Consider the following 21,317-nt stretch of genomic DNA (forward strand, 5'->3'; position numbering starts at 1 on the left):
GTCATAATCTCTACTGATTCAAGCAACCAAGAAAACAAGGAAATCAAGAACGATTATGATATAAGTCTAGTCATTCAATTTGTCCATTAGGCAGGGAACTTTGTTACATGATACAACAAGAAAAATGATATCTTCAATTTATATATCTCACCAAAAAACCATCCTATAGAAGCAAGTTACACTTTTGTTTATAACGGCAGCTATAGTTGTGATTCTCATCACCAATACAGAAAGTGTATCCCATCAAATAGCCTAATCAACATCCATAGTTTGTTCACTACTCATATTGGTGGACCACAATTTTATGGTACGATCATGTGAGACAGTAGCAATATAACTGCCATCTGCAACCAACAAACAGGACAAGACAGAGTCAGTGTAGGGGAAAATAAGATTCTGTGAGATGTATATTGACAAACAAAAAGGTTATGGTGTATCTTGTAAATTTCTATACAAGAATATCCGTATGCAAAATAAAAGATAAAATGAGCATCATAGTTTCTACTTCCTATGCCTGGGTGATCTTATAATCTTAAAATGAGCATTTTCAGGGTTCCATTGCATTTTCTGTGTCTTGGTTTGCATTCCCCAACAAAATTACAGAACTCATTGTAACATTTTTTTCCGCTGCAAACTATTGGCTAAATTCAGTGGCACTTCAAAATGAGATCACTTTATTTGATTAATCATTTGGGATTCTATGATCAACAGATAAGAGCAGTAAAGCATGGTGCATGGATATACTCATAGAATAACAAATAAGCAACATGAGTGTGAAAATCAGAGCCATATATTATGGATGCAATTATTCCTTTCTAAGTAGAAATCATACCACCAAGAACATCCACAGAAGTAACTTTTGCTTCATGCCCAGATAGTGTCTTCACAGGCTTGAAATCACGGGCTGACCACACCTGATGTCAAAATATAAAATATAAATAATTAGAACCAGAAGAAAATGGACTGCTAAAAAATATTGAAATTCTCTCTTCGACAGATCGTTGCTGTTTCACACGAGTGCATACCTTAGCTGTCATGTCATATGAGGCAGTTACCAAAAAGTAACCTTCCTGCGGCTCAAACTTAACTTGTGATATCAAGTTGGAGTGAGCAGGGATGGTGTACATGGATTTCTTCTTTCTCAAATCCCAAATGCGACAAGTGTTGTCTTCACCGCCTGTGGCTAAATGATATCCATTAGGTGAAAAGCAAATGCCAAGAACCTGAGTACAGAAACATAATCATAGTCAATCTTTTGCAATTCGAGAGCATTAAAAGACTGTATAATCTTATAATGTCTCACCGGCTTGACATGACCTTCAAGTGCAAGAATGCTTCGCCCAGTTCGGAGATCCCAAACACGAGCCAAAGCATCCAGTCCACAAGATGCAGCTAACGATCCATCTTGATGAAAAGCTAAACCATATACACTCCTACTGTGGCCTTCTTGAAGAAGCAACTCCTCACCTGTTTCTACGTCCCATAATCTCCATGTCTTGTCAAAGCTAGCAGTGCCTAGGTACTTTCCTGATGGATGGAAAGCAATTCGTGCAAGACGGTCAATATGACCCTCGAATGTCTTCAATAAAGATCCCTGGTCATTCCAATATTTTGCGGTCCGATCAGCAGATGCAGTTGCTAAATGGTTGTGCACAGGAGAATAAGCAACATCAGTTGCACGCTCTGTGTGTCCCTTTAAGGTACAAGATTTGATGACTTTAGGCATGCTCCACAACTTGGCAGCTCCGGTTAGAGAACTGAAAAACCAAAACATTATCAGTTATATAATTTCACAAGGCAATCATGGGGAATGGGGAGTAAAGTTACACAATTTGTAACAAAGACACACCAAGTAGCAAGCGACTTTCCGTCTCGTGAGAAGGAGCAACCAGAAAGCGGTCGATCATCTCCGATTTCACTGAATTCAAGACTCAAATTAGCAGCCTGCTTTAATGCCCAATCCATCTCCGCATCCACATCTTCATCCGGATCATCTTTTCTTCTCCGGGCACGTTGAAGACGCAATGCTGCCCTAACCAAAGAATACTTAGCAATATCAATCCTAGCATCACGGAGAGACTTTGGCCCTTCGGTGTAAAAGGGATACTGTATCTCTTCCTCGTCCCCATCCTTCCCGGCAGTAGCCACAGTCTCTTCATCCTCATGAGCCTTCATCAGCTTCTCCAGCTGGCCATCGGCATCCAGCTTCGCCATAATCATCCTCAACCTGTCCCTCCTCTCCATCTCCCTCTCACCAAACAAAGTTATGGGCTCACCAAGCCGGCGAAGGCGAGCACGCACAGCCATGTCATTGGTCGGAACAGCCAAAGCGGCAGCACGCCTCTTCATCATGAGCTCCTGCATTGCTTTCTCCTGCCTCTCCCTCACCAGCCTACTCTCCTCCGATATCTCATACTCCCCGGCACCCTGGTTAACCCTCCCACCGGCATCATCGTTGTCCGAATCAGAATCTTCCGAACCAACCTCGCCATTTTGCGCCACAGGTGGTCTAATAGGCGGCGGGCGAGGAGGGAGGGGCGCCAATGGACGCACCACAGGAGGGGCCGGAATTGGGGCTATGGGAGGCACAATAGAAGGGGGAGGAATGGTGGGAATTGGAGCCATAGGTGGCACAGGCGCAGAAAGGGGAATAACGGGTGGTGGAATAATGGGTTGAATTGGGTGTGGTGGAGTTGCAGCATTGACGGAAACATCAGAGGAAGGTCCTATGGCGGATTCAGAAGCAGTATTTGATGGAACATTTTCTTCATCCACTTCCATGATAAATAATTAGCTCACAAAAACACAAGAGAGAGAGAGAGAGAGAGAGAGAGAGAGAGAGAGAGAGAGAGAAGCACCTGCAAGCGAGGGTGGGAGCTGCGACTGCGAGAGAGGTGGTGTGATTGCCGGCGATGGTGCCCTTTCGTTCTGGCTGCCAGATTCTCTACTACTTTTGGATGTTAAACCCAAAATCTTTAATTTTATATAATTTCTTTTTATTTCGGTTTTAATTCTTTTTATATTAAATTTTCTATTTTTATTCGAAAATAAAGTAAAGAGAAAAATAATAAAAATAAATATCCTAACATAAATATTCATTAAAGTAAAAGTATAAAATGACACTAGGCTAAAGAGGCTTTTGTATGGAAAAAATGAATAAAAATGTATAATTTATTTTAAAAAATTAATAAACATAAAATGACACATTTTTTTAAATAGGCATCTAACTAATTATCAAAGAAAATTTTTATTCTTATTACTATGTTTTCTCTCCACCATAACATGCACTAAACATTCTTGGTATCGCATATTCATATGTTTATTTGATTTAAAAATGTTTATTTCAAGGCTAAATAAACATTATGAATTTATATATAACAAAATGAGATATTGGGTTTTGTTGCATTAATATTCGGTGCATAAATAAAATTGAATGAAAATTAAAATTATAATTAAATTTGTAAAAATAATATATATTATACATAATATTTTTATTTTATTAATTTTCTTTTGCATAATGAAAAATACAATTCGCATAGTATTACTAACACTTATGTTAATGATTCATTTTGAGATGTTTATGACTTAGCCGGCCAGAAACATAAATGAAGAAGAAAGATTAATATAAAAATATTTCTAGACCTTCAACTTCAAGAAAATTTAAGTAATCCCTCTCTAGTTTGCCACAATGATAATAAAGCGGCTCAATTTTATGGATATGGAAGACTTGGGTATGATTTGCCCAAATATGGATTTATAACGTATAAGACAAAGATGTGGGACAGCTTTTTCTGAGTCCAATATAGAAGAATTTGGACCATGCGAATTTTTTGGTTATAAAATTTTGCTTCACAAATCGCATGGTCTGATTTGTAGTTGGAAAAATTTGAAATCTGAAACGTGGAATTCGAACCTTCTGTTTTGCTTGTTATTGGTAATTTTTTTACGTTATAGAGGATCAAATCGAATGGTATGATTTAGTTTTTTTTATATTTTTTTGAATCCGGTTAATCTAATTGAAGGGTCCGATTTTGTTTTAAGGACATATATAAAAGTGTGTAACTGGGGGAAGAGATCTAGTCGTGTATTCTTCTCCTTCTTCAATGGCTTCTTTTCCTGGTTTTTTCTTGCTGTGTTTCATGAAACCAAGAAATTTATTAGTCAAGTTCATGTTTTTTTTAAGTGACTGAGAGAAATGAGTGACAGAGTTCTATTAAAAATGTATTATTTTGGTCAGATTTTATTACAAACATATGAAGGAGTGAAATTTGTTTGTGAAAATCCATTAGATGTTGTTATTCCTTTCACAATCTCATTTGAAGAGCTCAAAGGCGTGATCTGTGAAAAGATTGACTCTAAGAGGGCAAGAAAAATATCTTGTATTCTGTACAGATATCCCATAATGGTGTTTGGTGGATTCTTCTAATTTCAAACCAAATATGTGACGGACGAAGCGAGCATGCAAGAGATGTTTTCGATGTATATTGAAAACCGGGGTCAGATCTCGTTCATCGAGTTATATGTTGAGTTTGAACAATCTAAGGCCGATCGGAATATTTTACGGGAAGATTACAATAGTAACAGTGAAGAAGAGTTCGAAAGCAACTACGAAGTTATTGGTCCAGACAGAAATGAAGATCAATGTGACGGAACTATGGCTCCAGATGTGACAGAGGTGGCAAATGCACTCGCAAACGAAGGGCCGTTTGAGGAGCCTTCATTCATGCAAGTTTTGGATTTGGAAGCCATGCATATAGTGGAGTTTCCGGAATATATGAGTGCAGGTACGTAATTCGTCATATTTATAAAAAAGATTAGAATTTTATGTTAATTTATCTTGATAGATGGAACAAATAGTTAAGTGAAGTGTGAAAATATACTCAATTGGTATTTGTTTTTTTGTATATGTTTATTTATTTAAGTTTAAGATAGTAATTTTTTTAGTTAGTTATTGATTTAGTTAAGAATAAATTAGCATTTATTAACCATTTTTTAATCATGCGTTGATGTCATAGTTGTCAGAACCGAACCGGTGATCGAAGGGTTTAGGTCACTGGGTCACTGGTTCAACTGCTGGGTTAGTGGTTGAACCAGTTGACCCGATCCTATGTAAATAAGAAATAAAAAAGTCAAAAGTTTAAAATTAAAATTCAAAATACATATGTTTACTAATATTTTTAAAATATCAAGTTATTTTAAACCAATATGAAACATGAACAATAAATATTTTATTATTTTTACTCTATCATGAATGTTTTTATTTTCTTTTTATATTAAAATAACTGTTATTTTTAAATTTTAATAATTTATTAGTTAGTTTATATCTTTTATACTGTTATATACTACAAGTATTTATTAGAAAATAATATTAATAGATATGATATGATTATTAAAAAATAAGTGAGTTTGTAATTATTATTCGCACTAGTTCAATGCCTTGTACGGTTCATTTACCAGACCGAACCGGTTAGGATTCGGTTCACTGAGTTTGACGGTCGATCCGGCCGGTCCGATCCGATTTTTACATATGAGGCTGATGTTCTTATTTTGTTTAGAGTGATATAATAACATGATGTAAGGTTTGGATTTATATCATACTTGATGCAGTAAATATTGATTTACCTTTATTTTCGGTGTTTAAATATCTGTGTATTAAAATTCTTTTTTGTATGGTGGCTGTCCCGGCAGAAGTTCCTATTGTGCAGATGGTGAATTTGCCGTTGGTATGGAATTCAGTTCCAGGGAAGTTGTTATTAAAGCGATAAAGGAGTATACCATACGACGAAGCGTAGACTACCGGGTGTATGAGTCTATGGGTCAGGATGTGATTGGCTTATTAGGGTAAGCTTGATCAGCAGGAAGTACTGTTGGGTTATAAGGAGGTATAATGGTAGTCACACTTGTATCAGAGCCACCATTTCACAGGATCATTCGAAGTTGGATTCTATCACAATTGTAGAAGCAATAAAGTCGTTGGTTGAGGTTGACCCCTCCTTAAAGGTAAAATCAGTTATAGCAGAAGTGCAATCGAAGTTCAACTACACCGTTAGTTATCGGAAAGCATGGTTGGCTAAGCAAAGGGCAGTAGAAAAAATATTTGGAGGTTGGGAAGCATCGTACGAAGCGTTGCCTATATGGTTTAAGGCCATGTGTCATAAGGAGCCATCAGCTGTTGTCCATTTTGAGACTATGCCTGCATATCAAGGCGATGACTTGGTGGGTGATATTCGGATACTACATTGAGTATTTTGGAGTTATTACCCATGCATTAGGGCATTCAGACATTGTAAGCCAGTTGTCCAGGTGGATAGGACTCACTTGTGTGGAAAGTATAAGGGTTGTCTACTAGTGCCAGTTTCACAGGATGGCAACAACAATATCGTCCCAATTGAGTTTGCTATTATGGAGGGAGAGACTTCTGATGCATGGCACCTTTTCTTTAATAACCTACGTCAACATGTTGTCACTCGGGATGGTGTGGGACTAATATCCGACCGACACAAATTCATCAATGCAGCTGTGGAACGCAGTAACGGAGCTTGGTCACCTCCATCAAAGTTACATACAAACCAACTTGTATCAGGAAACATTCAGTTTAGTTGCTTTGACCGGCAGAATGAGGTCTTTGAAGTGCGCGAGATGCCAAGTGGACTGGAGTTTGCAGTCGACCTACATTGCCTTCGATGTGACTGTGGTGAGTTCCAAGTAGATCGGATCCCTTGTTGACATGTGTTCGCATGTTGTGCCAACCAACGACTGGATTGGCAAGTGTATGTGCATGATATGTATAAGATGGACCAAGTTCGACGGGTGTACCGAGCTAGGTTTAGGCCACTGAGTAATCGTACTACATGGCCTGCTTACAACGAACCTCGGTTCGTACCGAATCCGTACCTGAAACGCGTCACCAAAGGTCTCTCCAGGATGACGCGCTTCTTGAATGAAATGGACACGCGAATGTTACGTCGTCCTAGGCGATGTAGGCTATGTTGGGCTAAAGGACACAGTCGTAGTAGATGTCATCAGTCAACTGGTGCAAATGCCGACAGAGATGTTTAGTAGATTCACAATCTAAGATGATATGATATATGTAGCATTATATAGTATGACATGAATTGTCTAATTAAGTTAACAAGATATGATATATGTAGCATTATATAATATGACATGAATTGTCATATTGAGTTAATATGACCTGATATATGTAGCATTATAACTTATGACAATCTAGTATAATAAGATATCTATAGCATTATATAATATGACATCAATTGTCCAAATGAGGTCATATGATATGATATTTGTAGCAATATATTAAGATTTATGAAACATTAATACATAGTCCACATCATTAATACATATTGTCCAAGACATACAAAGTAATCTAAACATAGTCCAGATCATTAATACATAAATAATGTTCATTGCACAATAACTACTTTTTTATTGCCCACTTTACATCCTTCACAAATTTCTTGCATTTTTTAGCGGCCTTTTTGAACACAGATGGAGTGTACCGATTAGCGCTATGACGTGACGGATCTACCCTCAGATTGTAACATTTGACTGTGTCATCCGAAGTGCGTGCCTGACCTGTATACAATTTAATTAAAACAATTAAATATAGTATATAAGGTAATCAAACCAACAGAGATACCACATATCATTTAGTCAAACCAAATAGAGATACCATTTATGAACATAAAATAAGTAACTAATCAAACATGTAAAGCAAAATACAAAACATAATACCATCATTGTGGGATTCCTCATCCTCATCGAACTCCTCTATTTCATCCTCCTCGTCCTCGTCATCCGAGTCATCTACTAGATACTCATCGGTCTCTTGCTCGACTGTGTTAGCATTTTGTTCAATGAGTCCCATGAAAACACGGTTAGGATTTTGACTATTAAGAATTTCGCGTCCACTGTCACTCCTATTGGAGTCAACAGATACGAACCCTCCAGAAGCAACCGATGAGGTATGGCACAGATGCCTCGCGTCCAATGAATACCTACCTGCCATGAACTCAGGCTGATGGCCATATTGTGATTGTCCTGCATCTGCAGCCATGAACCCAAGCAACTGGCTAAAAGAACCTCCTTCTCCTGGTTCAAACTGTGACATATCCCAATATTGTTGATGTATTGACAATGATAGGGTGAACTGTGTCTAAGGTACATACTGGCTTGAGGACTGAGGTTGATCTTGTGGAAGCGGATTTGGAGGTGATGGTGGCGGCGACTGTGGCTCCTGCTCTTCATTGTCATCATCCATATCCTGATTACCCTCATCATTCTCTTGAACCACAAGATTCGACAAGTTCAAGCGGTCCCCAAATTTTGTTCGGTACTAGTACATATAAGTATCCAATGGATGATGTGAAGGCATGGGAAGCTCAGTAAGAATGTGGTTATACCTGTTTGTCTAATGCATCACCCAAAATGAATGACTTGGTGCCGTGGCCCAGTTAAGATTCTTAGGACCAGTCAGGACTTCTCCATGCGCTTTATCCAGATTCCGTTCCTGACGAGGTACTCTCTGAACAAAACCGAACTGTCGCCTATACCTATCGGTAGCATGCCACTCGATACATTCAAATGACACAAACGGTACTGTAGCGCTCCAGACAACCGACTGCATGTAGATTTCGGCAGAAATTATATTCGGATCCACGCGATTCACAGCATAAGCAACCCACACAAACTGAGAAAACTAAAGGAAACTCAAGATTACAACCCACATAGCAGTAACAATAACAATGCTTCATAAGATTTACCCAGACCCTAAACCCGAAACTAATACTTCTTTAATGAAAACACACCTGGCCTTCCTGAAGTTCATCAAAGGCCTTCCTAAAGTGAGCTAGCGTCAAATATCTATATTGTCGGTCACTACGCTCCCAGTTACGCCACCTAATATGATATATTTAATTAGCTCAACTGAATTCTAAATATCAAGATACGGGTACATTGTAACATAATATTACCTGTTTGCTAGCGGAAAACTGCAGGATTCCTTAGGAAGCGGTGATAGATATGGCAGTCGGATCCAAGCCCAACCGAGCAGAAGTGTTAGTGGACCATCGATTTCCTTACAGTCAAAACGAGATGCCCTGCATAACGCCTTATAGAGGTGTGCTAGGCATGCCGATCCCCAACTGTACTGTCTAATACTACCAAAATCACGAAGCAAGGGTAGAAACTTCCAGTGCACACCTGCCCTAGATTTATCCCCAAACAAGATCGTCCCGATCAGCAACATAATGTGGCACTTCACATACCTCTGTATATTGTTTTCATCAGTCAAATGTAAATTTTCTTTTAGATCCCGCAGCCACGTCAATTTTATGCAGCTTCTTGCACAGTCCGACTTATGCAAACACTCCGCCTCCAAGACTTCGAAACTACTCATTGTCATCCCTGTGACTAGAAGACTGTCCGTCAGAAGACCAAGAATTAGAGCCACATCTTCAAAAGTCACGGCACATTCACCAATGGGAAGGTAAAATGTATGTGTGTTTGGGTGCCACCGTTCGATTAGAGCATTCACCAGTGCTTTCTGAGATTCGACTGCCCCAATCTGAGATGCATGATAAAAACCAGTAAATCGTAAATGCTCTTCCACCCTATCGTTGTACCGATCCAGAGGAATTGGGTGGTCACATGTCAACATTCTTAATTTCTACAAAAAAACATAATAAATTATTAGTCAACTCATTAACAATTACTAACTTACTACTAAAAGATAATAATTTTTTAACCACAGCAACTAAAACAATAAACTCCTACCAAAATTAAATAACTATCATAGTTACAAAATTTGCACAACTAACTCAACAAGAAACAAATTACTTGAAACCACACAATTATCATAAATTATTTTACTAAATCCTTATAAAACAAATAATTCTAACTTCTAAAATTAATTATTAATCCTTAAAATTATTCATAACTAACTACTAATAATAACAATAACTAATAAATAAATTCCTAATCAAAATTCTCAACAATATTACAACATCTAGAATAATATCTAATATTAATTAATTATTTACTATTATTTAAACATATTTTCCTCAATTATAAAAAATAATAATAATCAGTCTCATTATATGCCTAAATTCATTTTCTAACAAGAATGATAACAATTAACTTGCTAACAATGATAATTATAATTAAAAAAATTAAAATATTCTCAAAATAAACTAACATGCTTTAAAAATAATACTACTAATCATTCAGTATTAACAATTTCTCACAACAACAATAACATTTAACTTCATTCATAACAATTATAGTTAATAATTTTAAAAGGATTTTAAAAAAATTAACGTTGTTTTCAATAATAATTATAATAAAAATATTAAAAAATTAAAAAATTATGTTCTTTATAAAAAATCCCTATCATTCTGTTTACAATTTAAAATTCAACAACTAACAAGAATAATAATAATTAATTTACTAACAATAATAATTATAGTTAAAAATTAGTAAAAAAAATTCAAAAAAAACTTATAAATGTTGAAAAATACTAATAATCATTCTATTTATATTCCTAAATTGCATTTCTAACAATAATCATAATAATTATATTTTTAAATTGCATTTCTGCGCGACACGTGTCCTCCCTGTCACAACACGGACCGTGCGTTTTGCCAAATGCAACTCGGACCATCCGTTTAGTGGGACACAACTCATAGGGTCCGAGTTCTGATTTCACAACAAGGTGAAGCAGCTCTACTCCCCATATGCGAGTCCAACACCATCTTTGATTCCATATTCAAATTAAAAAGCATAATAAAGCTTTCTTCAGCTGACTAGAATCAGTCACATGAATCAAAGGATGAAAATTAACATTTCTGAGTGACATTTATTCAAGTTCATTTCTGAGTGCCAATGTGAATTGATCACACAGAACAAACTATGAGCAGCAGAGACAAACAAATAGAGGGGCCATAATATACCATCAAGATCACAAGAATGAACATATTATAGCTCCACTTTTATCTATATACATAAACCTCTAAATAGGGTAAGGGATAAATCTATAACTACAACCATGGATCCAACATAAAAGCTATCTAATAAATTGTATTGAAAGTTTGAAACAAATGCTGTCTCATCCTTCCTCTCATATCAATCTACTTTTACCATAAAAACCTGTTGTTTTATTATTATGTATTTTACAATGTTTTCTAGAGAACAAAACTTATGTATCTCCAAGCTACCTTCACAAAACTAGCAGTTTCATTAATATGCCTTTGAATCTTTGATCCTTAGCTTCTCTCATGTCTTCACTTGCCATGCAGTAGCAGTAGGTACCTTATCCACATGAGCAAAACTTCCTCTTCTTCTTCCTCTGTTGTTTCCTCTTCCTCTACTCATATGATTACCATGATGATGTCCATTGGTTTTAGACCATGACATGTTCTCTCTCCTTCTATTGGACCCATCCCATGCACCCCAATTCGTATTCCCGCCAGTTCTTCCTTTTCCCATGTTGTGGAAGTCCATGCCGTAGGACTGCTCCTGGTTCCAACCCCAAGCATCATTCCCAGAATATTGCCATTCATATTCTTTCGCAGGTTCAGCTGGAGGAAAATAATTCTGTTCCCAAGAGTCTACTCCCTTGTTCTCTTGGAGGTCATAGCCCCAACCTTGGGCCACAACAGTGGAAAGCGGATCAGAAGGCTTTTCTTCTACGTCGACATCCCATCCGGTAGGGCAAATAGGCAGATCCTGGACCTGAGATTGGTTACCACTGCTAACTTCGTCTCGAGCGTCATCCTCGAACCTGGCTTTCTCCAAGTCCAGAAGAAGTTCAGGGTCCACGCTTGAGTTCCAATCGACATTGTCAATGTACATGTTGGGATCGGGCAAAGATATGTCACAAGGGAGGCCTTTGATCTCAGCCCAAAACCTACTTTTCGCATTGTCGAATGCCTCTTTGCCAGCAGAGTCGTCCCAGTTTACCACATTGCTGTGTAGATCCATATACTTTTTGCATTCTATTAGTTTTCCCCACGGCACTGAACCAACCGTAGTGCAAAACTTCTTTTCCCAGGCTGGCACCGTTGAATGCCAATTATCTGAGAAATAAGAAAGGACGAGGCAATTAGCTTGTAAGGACATATTACTGTCAATTCGCAATAAAAGAAAAATGAAAAAATGTCTTACAGTCCAAACAAATTTGAAAACACAGGAAATAATGTGAAGATTCAGGAGCAAGGACAATGCCTTGGAAGAACAAATGGATACAAAACACATTCACAAGAGATCAACATGAAAGATGAATATGAATACATAGCATACCCTAAATGGATCATAAGCCCTAAATAGATCAGAAGCAATAACGGTGGTCCACTAAAAATTGATTCAGTTATAACATTAGCATCTTTCAAAGTATTTTCCGTTGTATCAGTTTGCATCGCTCATACAAGATGCCTTCTCAAAATCAATCATTCTATAAGCAGAGATACTTCAAACAGATGTGTGAAAAGAACGGAAAACTTGCAAAACTTGAAGCAGAAACTAAGAAATGCTTAAGTACTTCCAAGATATACCAAGGCTGCATTACTTCATATGATTGTTTGATTCAACAAAAAACTATTCCAATTAGCAAGACCTACCAAGCTTCGGTACAAAAGCCAACCAACAACATTTTTCATAGAATACAAGTATAACAGATGAACCATTAAGTATCAATCATTGAATGGCGCAGGGAATCATCTCAAAAAGGCGCCTCTAAAAGATTTGATTAGTAGATACCTAGACAGCTTCTGTTCGAAAAACGACAGACTATGTTTCAAAGGTAGATCAAACAGGAAATTTAGTAATTCCTGCAATATTGCAACAACCTAAATTTTGCCCAAAAAGGCAAAAACAAGAGTCTTTGTGTTCAAAACACCAAAGAAGTAAAAAATTTCTATTTGAACGAAAGATACCCTAAAAACAAAAACATAGTTTAGTATAAGCTTCGCCAATTAAATGAGTTAGGGTTTTGTTTTCAAATTGTCACTAAAAGATTCAATTCATAGGTATCCAATTAAATGAGTTAGGGTTTTGTTTTCAAATTGTCACTAAAAGATTCAATTCATAGGTATCCACTTGGAATTGCGCAAGCACACACAGTCTGAGTTTCACCACATCCCGAATTCGCAGAACCTCATCTTCAAAAGGAAGCTTAACAAATCTATAAGCCTGTCGGTTTCAACAATTCAATGACATGAAATTGCAACCTAGCAACCTACAAATCAATCACATTCATAAACTCATCCCGCCCATAATACTCGAGTCACTCAGGTAGCTTAAAGCCTTTAATAACCAAGATCCTGAGCCTTATAGCACAGACAAAAAATGGCAGGGTTACACTATGGAACACACCATCTAAACCACAACTCAAACACATGGTGGACAAACAAACTCAACCATATATGTAATTGAAGTCAGTTCCAAGAAACCTATAACCATCAAAAATCAATCAATCATTCAAGAACAGGCATTAATAGTTAACAAGGGAATCCTATTCTCTGAAAACCAAAAGCCAAATTGAAGACTTTTCATCAAAGGTCGGTGATGTAATCATGTTGTGGTTCACAATTCTATCACCTCAGCCACTTCTTGAAACCAATCTAATAGATAATCCATGCAACAACCAAAGAATTAAAAAAATTAAATATATAACAACAATAATAATGAAGAAAGATCCCTTCAAGAAACCAAGAGAATAGTAATAATGATCAAAATTTTAAAAAATAAAAATCGGTAACTAACCGAAGGATGGCTTTCTTTTGGAGTTAAAATTTGAGGATCGCCAGCGACCCACTTGATGATGAGTCTCACCATGCTGTTTTCTCCAATTAGCCATGGCAAGGACCGAAATTGAGAAAGACCAAGGGAAGAATAACAAATAAATTTTCAATCTTTGGGCAAAAGGGTAGAAGAAGATGATGACGATGACAACACAGGAATCGCGGAAAATCCTACACACAAACAAGAAAGAAGAAAACGGTGTGTGTGTAGAGAGAGAAAGAGAGAGAATGAAATTGTAAATGGAAAAGAAGGCGTGAAGATGAACAACACAATACAACACAAAAGAGTGACCCCACAGAAAGGAAACGCTACTACGAGGTTTCTTGTAACTCTTTCTTGTGTTGCGTTGTTTTGTTTTGTTTGAAGCACAGTGAGTGTTTAATTGCAGCCCAAGCTTCTTATTTATAGCACATGCTTTCCCCTTTTTACTTAACTCACTTTTATTGTCGTTAATGTAAAAATATTACTCCTATGCCTCTCAAAGTCCCAAAGTCAAATTTAGCGGTTTCATTTTTACATGTGAATACCAAGAAGGGAATTAGAATCCGTTTAGCCCAGATCATAATAGATTCAATGAGTTGTTAGTTTTTAGCCTATATAAATACATTTTTGTTAATATTATGGTGAAAATTCAGGTGCAGTCAACTTCACGTAAAGTTGATATCTAAGAGCCGTTAGATAAAAATTTAGTTAAATCAGTCAAATCATCTAACAGCTCTCAGATATCAACTTCACGTAAAGTCGACACAAATTAATTTTATTATGGAGCCACAGTATGTGCTGCACCGCGTTATGGAGAGGAGGAGAGCTTTACATTCCTATGGTGTCGTGAAAATAGAAATCGGACTGAGGAACTTGTCACCAAATCGGATCGTACGAGAAGTGGTAACAACGCGGACTGTTTGAGTTGTGAAAGAGTGCTTCACGCGTCGCACGCCCATAGCTCTTAGGACGGTGCCCCTTTTAACTCCACAGGTCCCTTCCTATCCTCACTTTCCCTTTTCTTACTCACCCACCCATCGAGTTTCATGCCATTTTCTTCCCTAACCACTAAAAACTTAAAATATCATTCTTTATACATACTTGATTTCTAAATTATTTATTGGATGAATAAAATATTTACTTAAGTAATTTATATTTTTTTTGTTATTATTTAGTAAATAAAAAATATGGATTAAAACGTAGAAAAAATAAAATCAGTTATATGCTAAAACAAATTTATTAGGTCTGATACTCTGATCTAGTTGACATGTTACTCTAAGTTGGGGATCTTGATCACAACTCTACTCGTCACCTAGTAATTTCTCGGTTACCATTTTTTCTCTTAGATGTTATTCTTTGATTTAACATTAATTTGGATTGTGAATCTAATCTCTCGCAAAAATATTGGATGTGTTGAATTTTACTCTGAAAAAATATTTACTCCTCCACAACTCGGATTCAACGAGTTGCTCAACCTAAATAAAAAAATTCATAAACAATGAAATCGGACCATGCGATTACCTTAAAATAATATAAAAAAATTGATTATGTACAACTCGCAGGGTTCGATTTCCTTAATGTTATCTTCGTCTCTCCTCTCCATGCAAATCGGACCCTCCGATTTGCTCAAAGAAATCTGAAAAAGCAAATTATTGGGTCCGATTTCTTCTCACCAACTTTGATCAAAAAACCTGTCCCACTGATTGGTCTAGCTCTTTCTTATCCCATAACCCTGCGCAACACACACCTCTCTTCCATAACCAAAAAAATTAGTCTAAAGTCGACTGCACATGAGTTTTTATCTAATATTATATATACTTAAAGCATATAAATTGCAGGTTCAACCCATTTAGACATTTAGTCCCTGAATTAAATGGTACAAATTAATTTTTTTTTAAATTACGGATTTAAGTATTACGAGTTAACTGAGTTGATGCACATACTATAACCTATATACCCAACTCTAGAAAAAATACTGGGACGAAAATTTTATAATTATTTGTATATAAAGTTATTTTTTATTATCGAACAATAAATTGTAAAATTTAATTTTAATATGTTATAAAAATTATTTTTATTTAAAAATATTATTTTTAAAAATTGTATTTTTTGTATAAATTATACTTTTAAAATATGGTTAAACAAATATTTTTTAAAAAAAATATTTTTAATCTTTTCCTTTAAATAAGTGTCATACGAAAATGATAAATAAAATGTTAGTATGAATTAAATTAACNATAAATATATTTTTATATGAGTAGTTATCTTTTCATATATGTTAATACAATATAGTTATACTTATGCCAATTATAGTCGATACTGTTTTGACAGAAATATTTTTGCCATAATTAACACATACTCCTTTTGTTAAGTTAATTAAAGAAAATCTAAATACATAATTGACTAATAAAAGCCGTACTTTTATAGTTTTATATATACGTAAACAGTATATGATATATGAATAATTATGAATATTTTTATTTTGTGTTTAAATTAATATTAACTAACTTTTTTATTAAGTATTAGTTTTTTAATATTTCTAATTTTTTTAAAAGTAATTTAATTTTTTGTAAGAATAATAAATAGAGTAATTTTTTATTTTGTAAAAAATTAAATGAAAAACACAAGTCAAACATGCATAATACATATTAGCAAATTTAAAAATAAATAATATCGTATATATGATAAATAGTGTTTAACAATAATAATTCTCTAATGAAAAAACTTCTCACTTATGCCATATGGAGAATTATTATTGTTAACGCTATTTATCATAGGATATCTTCCACATTTAAATTTGCTTTCATTGTGGCTATTTTCAAATTGTCATGCTACGTATTTTATATATATTCATCCAATATAATATTGCACATGATATCATATTATCATGAGACAATAATATAATAAGAATGTAAGATACAAGGGTTTAATAAGTTCGTGCATAGCACGGATTTGTTATCATAATTATTTTTATTTTGAATTATGATATAGGATAGATTATTGTTGTATGAGGATTTTTAAAAAATAAAATAAAATAAATTTAAAATAGATATACATGATAATTTTTTATATACTTTAGTATAAATCATATTTTTTGTGAACTCTATTATTTTTCTTCATAATCGATAGATAATTCTTTTATAGCCATAAAGTTAATTCAATTGTCTAATAATAATAATAATAATAACATATTATAGATTTAACTGTTTAATAAATATTTTTTTATATTAAAATTTTGAGTAATAAGATTAAAGAACGTACAGATAAATATTAGAGAATGAGAGAAGAAAATAAATTTGATGGATTGAATATTAGAAAATGAATATCAAGAAATTATGTTTTTTCAAAGAGTAAAGTTATTATATATAGCATACACACAAGTCATCTCTAATTAGAGTAGAAAGACTAATTCACCCTCTAACTAATCATAATAAAATAGAAAATCAATTCACTAACTCAGCTAATACTCTAACACCCTCCTCAAACTGAGGTACGTGATCTGTCATGTACTTTCAATTTGGTTTTAAACTTCTGAAATGCTAACAAGGAGAGAGGTTTAATTAGAGTATCTGTTATCTGATCTGTTGAATAGATCTGTATTCTGCTTCAGTACTACTTCTGCTGAGTTTGGTTTGTTTATTAGTTTTTTAGGAGACTAAATTGTTGCCAAGATACACACAAAAGTTTGTAATAGATTTTCTATCATCTAAGTCATCACCCCAATCAGAATCTGCAAAGGAAAGTAAGCAAAAATTAGTAGATTTTGTGAAGAATAAGCCATGATTCAAAGTTTTTCTCAAATATCTCAAAATTCTTTTCACACACTTCCAATGGTGTAGTGTAGGTTGGTGCATATATTGAGATACTTTATTAACCGAGTATGATAAATCTGGCCTAATAAGAGTTAAATATTGTAAGCCACCTACAATTGACCTATAAAGTTTTGGATTATCAAAGAATTCTGAGTCATTAGCAGACAACTTAAGACTAGATATCATAGGAGTAGGCATGGGAATTAAGTCCTCCATAGCTGATCTTTTTAATAACTCTGATGCATATTTAGATTGAGTAATTAACAAATTTTCTTGTGGCAAATAATTTACTTTCAAACCCAAGAAAAAGCTGAATTGTCCCAAATCTTTCAAAGAAAAAATTTTATTGAGATTAGATTGAGAGTATTAATTTCATTCATATTATTACCAGTTATGATAATATCATCAACATACACAATTAAGTAAACAACAGAAAAGGAAGTATATTTAATAAACAAAGAAATATCAGATTTAGCATTCTTAAATCTAAATTTGGCTAAGGTTTTGACCAAGGTATTGAACTAAGCTCGTGGAGCTTGCTTCAAACCATAAAGAGCCTTGTTTAGACAGCAAACTAAGGATGAATTTGAATGAGAATAACCTGGTGGTTGGGCCATATAGACAGTTTCTTCTAGTTTATCATTGAGAAACACATTATTAAAGTCAAATTGTCGTAATGGTCAACCTAAAGAGATAGCAATACTAAAAATAACTTGAACTGTACTAGAATTCACAACTGGGCTATAAACCTGCTCATAATCTATTTTCTCTGTTTGATGAAAGCCCTTGCCAACTAGCCTAACTTTGTATCTTAAAATGTTTTCAAATTGATCCTTTTTAATGGCAAAAATCCATTTGCTTTCTATGATGGTAGTATTTAGGGGTGGTTCTTTGAGAGTCCATGTTTGACACTTCATAAGTGTTTGAAATTCAATGTCCATGGTTCGTCTCCAGTGTGGAGAGGCTAGAGGTTGAGCTACAATCTTAGGGATGTTGTGTATCAAATCAGTGGTTGTAGGTTTGGAAGTAGTTGTGGTAGCTAAATCTCTAGGTTTAGTAATTCCAGATTTTGAACGATTTACCATGGTATGGGTGTTATTGGGTGGGGATGGAGTTGGAGAGATAGGGGGTAAGACAATGTCAATGTCGCCAATTGGTATAGATGAATCTGATGTACTAGAAGGTGAATGTGGAGTTAAAATACATATAAAGTGTTTGATATAGATGTAGGAGTGGATAGACAAGTGTTAGGTTGTTTTAAACGAGGGGGTTGACTAAGAGATTGATGGGACAATGTACTAGTTGAAGAGGAAAGAGGGAAGGAGGCTGTATTAGTTGGTGGAGTGATATAAAAAATAGGACTCTCAGCCAATGCTACAGATTCAGACTTATTAGAAGAGGAATCAAACTTAGAAAACATAATACTATAAAAAAACAGAGATTCATTAAAATTAACATATCTTGCTAGATATATTTTGTCATTTTTTGCCATATTCCTATAGTCTTTGTGATTAGCATCATATCCTAAAAATAAACATTGTTCTGATTTATATCCAAACTTTACTTTATTATATGGTCTTAAGAAAGGGTAACATGCACAACAAAAAATTTTAAAGAAATTATAGTCTAGTTTTTTATTAAACAGCATCTCAAAAGGATTTATATCTTGTAATACCTTCGTAGGGAGTCTATTGATGATATAAGTTGCACTAATAAAGGCATCTTTTCAGAAATTCATGGGCAAGAAAGCTGTGGCTAGTAAAGAGAGGTCCATCTCTGTGATGTGCCTATGTTTTCTTTTCACACTTCCTTGTTGATGATGTGTGTAACCACAAGACTGTCTGTGTAAAATGCCTTCTGATGCCAAGAATAAAGTAAAATCTTTTGAAAGAAATTTCATACCTTTATCCGATTGTATTGCTTTGTTTTTGTGACCACTTTAAAATGCAACGAATGCTTGTGATTTGTTAGTTAGCAAATAAAGACAAGTATATTTTGTATATGCATCAACAAAACCTATATAGTATCGAAATCCATTTCTAGAGTTCATGGGGGCTGGTCCCCAAATGTCTACAAAAACAAGTTGTAAGGGCTGTGTATAGCAAGTTTCAGAGACAGAAAAATGTAAGCAATGCATCTTTGCCATAGAACATATTTTACATACATGTTGAAATTTAGTAGCAGAAACAGAAAAATTATAAGTTTGATTAAGAACAATAAGAATAGTTTGAATAGCACTATGGCCTAACTTCTTGTGCCATAATTGTACATCTTTATTTTTATTTTCTGGAGAATTAAAGGCCGGATCCAAACATGAGTCTAATACATGTGAACTACTAAAATCAGAAATAGGCACAGTGTTGATTACAATGAATTTAGTTTGAGGTTGTTGAAAAGTAGCATTATTACAAATAATTTCAGAACTAGTAGTCAAAGTTCTTGGGATCTTAAGGTTATCTAAGGTATAAATTTCATTCCTAGCATTGTCTTGTAGGAGTAGGTTCTTGGTATCCTGGTCACAAATTAAGCAAAAATCAAGCCAAAATTCAAAATAAATATGGTTATCAAAGGCAAATTTTGAAACACTTAATAGATTCTGTGTAATTTGAGGAACATGAAGAAGATCATTCAGACAATAAGCAATGTTAGTGAAAGGGTTCAAAAAGAATAGAGGAATCTGAAGAAGAGCTCGGTATACCTACCCCATTACCTACATAAAACTGGTCTGAATCAAAATTCGTGGAAGAGGCAGTGAGTAAATTGTTGGAGTCTGGGGTAATGTGGTGACTTGCTCCTGAATCCGGGAACCAAGAAGCTTCACTAACGGATGATGGTGTAGAAATATAAGCTCTTGGTTGATGAAAGGCGGAAGACGGAAGTGGTGGCTGAAAATTTTCATACGGTATTTGAAGTTGATTAGAGGAATTAGCCACATTTAATTGAAAAGATGTATCAAATCGATGATAACAGTTCCAAACCACATGACCAGAACGACCATATAGTTGACATTGGGGTCTTTGATTCGTGAATCCAAATCTCCCACCTCCTCGAAAGCCTCGTCCACTTCTACCTCTTCTTGCTCCTCCTCCTCTGTTGAAGTTGAAGGGTTGAGTGAAGTTGGCCATCGACATAGCTATTTCAGGATTCTTGTGTTTCTCAAACATATTGTTAAATGCCAAAAGAAAAGATTTAGCCTCTACAACCTTGAAGGAGCCCAATCTTGACATTACCGAAGTGCTGTAGACAGTGTACTCATCTGGGAGACCATCAAGAATAACTTGAATGTGGTCATCCTCATGAACTTGATAGCCAATTGCAAATAGAGAATCTACTAGTTTTCGAATTTGAGCAAGATAATCAGGTACGGTGCCCATCTTCTTCACGGACTTGAACTGCGATTTGAGGCTCTGAACGCGAGCTGAGGATGCGGCGGTGAAGTAATCATCAATCTTTTTCCAAACCAGATGAAATTTTGGCGAGATATATGACCTTGCTTTTGAAGTTAGTGGTCATGGATGCCACGATTCAAGTAGTGAGGGTTAGGTCTCAGAGACGCCATTTCTTGAAGTCTGCCGATTCGGTAGCGGTTTTCTTTGCTTCATTTGTAACAAATTGAGGAGGAATCTTCACTGGGTTTAAGTGATCTTCCAAATCGAGACTCTGGATGGTGAGTAACGCAAGATACCTCCAGGTTGAATAATTGTCTTC

At 35.1% G+C, this 21,317-nt stretch overlaps 2 protein-coding genes across 2 annotated transcripts; both read right to left on the reverse strand.

The window, feature by feature from the left end:
• Window positions 1-33: 33 nt before the first annotated feature.
• On the reverse strand, window positions 34-2,818 carry LOC107492651 (U4/U6 small nuclear ribonucleoprotein PRP4-like protein). The gene is made up of 5 exons (XM_016113700.3): window positions 1,850-2,818; window positions 1,304-1,757; window positions 1,026-1,223; window positions 833-914; window positions 34-344 (listed from the first exon to the last, which is right to left on the reverse strand). Exons 1-5 carry the CDS (start codon window positions 2,779-2,781, stop codon window positions 253-255), a joined length of 1,758 nt encoding a protein of 585 aa, XP_015969186.1. The 5' UTR covers window positions 2,782-2,818; the 3' UTR covers window positions 34-252.
• Window positions 2,819-10,835: 8,017 nt separating this feature from the next.
• On the reverse strand, window positions 10,836-14,171 carry LOC107492650 (uncharacterized). The gene is made up of 2 exons (XM_016113699.3): window positions 13,777-14,171; window positions 10,836-12,092 (listed from the first exon to the last, which is right to left on the reverse strand). The coding sequence occupies exons 1-2, from the start codon at window positions 13,868-13,870 to the stop codon at window positions 11,290-11,292; spliced, it is 897 nt and encodes a 298-aa protein (XP_015969185.1). The 5' UTR covers window positions 13,871-14,171; the 3' UTR covers window positions 10,836-11,289.
• Window positions 14,172-21,317: the final 7,146 nt, after the last annotated feature.

The sequence above is a fragment of the Arachis duranensis genome, chromosome 6 (assembly GCF_000817695.3).
Source record: "Arachis duranensis cultivar V14167 chromosome 6, aradu.V14167.gnm2.J7QH, whole genome shotgun sequence".
In the NCBI taxonomy this organism is placed as follows: Eukaryota; Viridiplantae; Streptophyta; class Magnoliopsida; order Fabales; family Fabaceae; genus Arachis; species Arachis duranensis.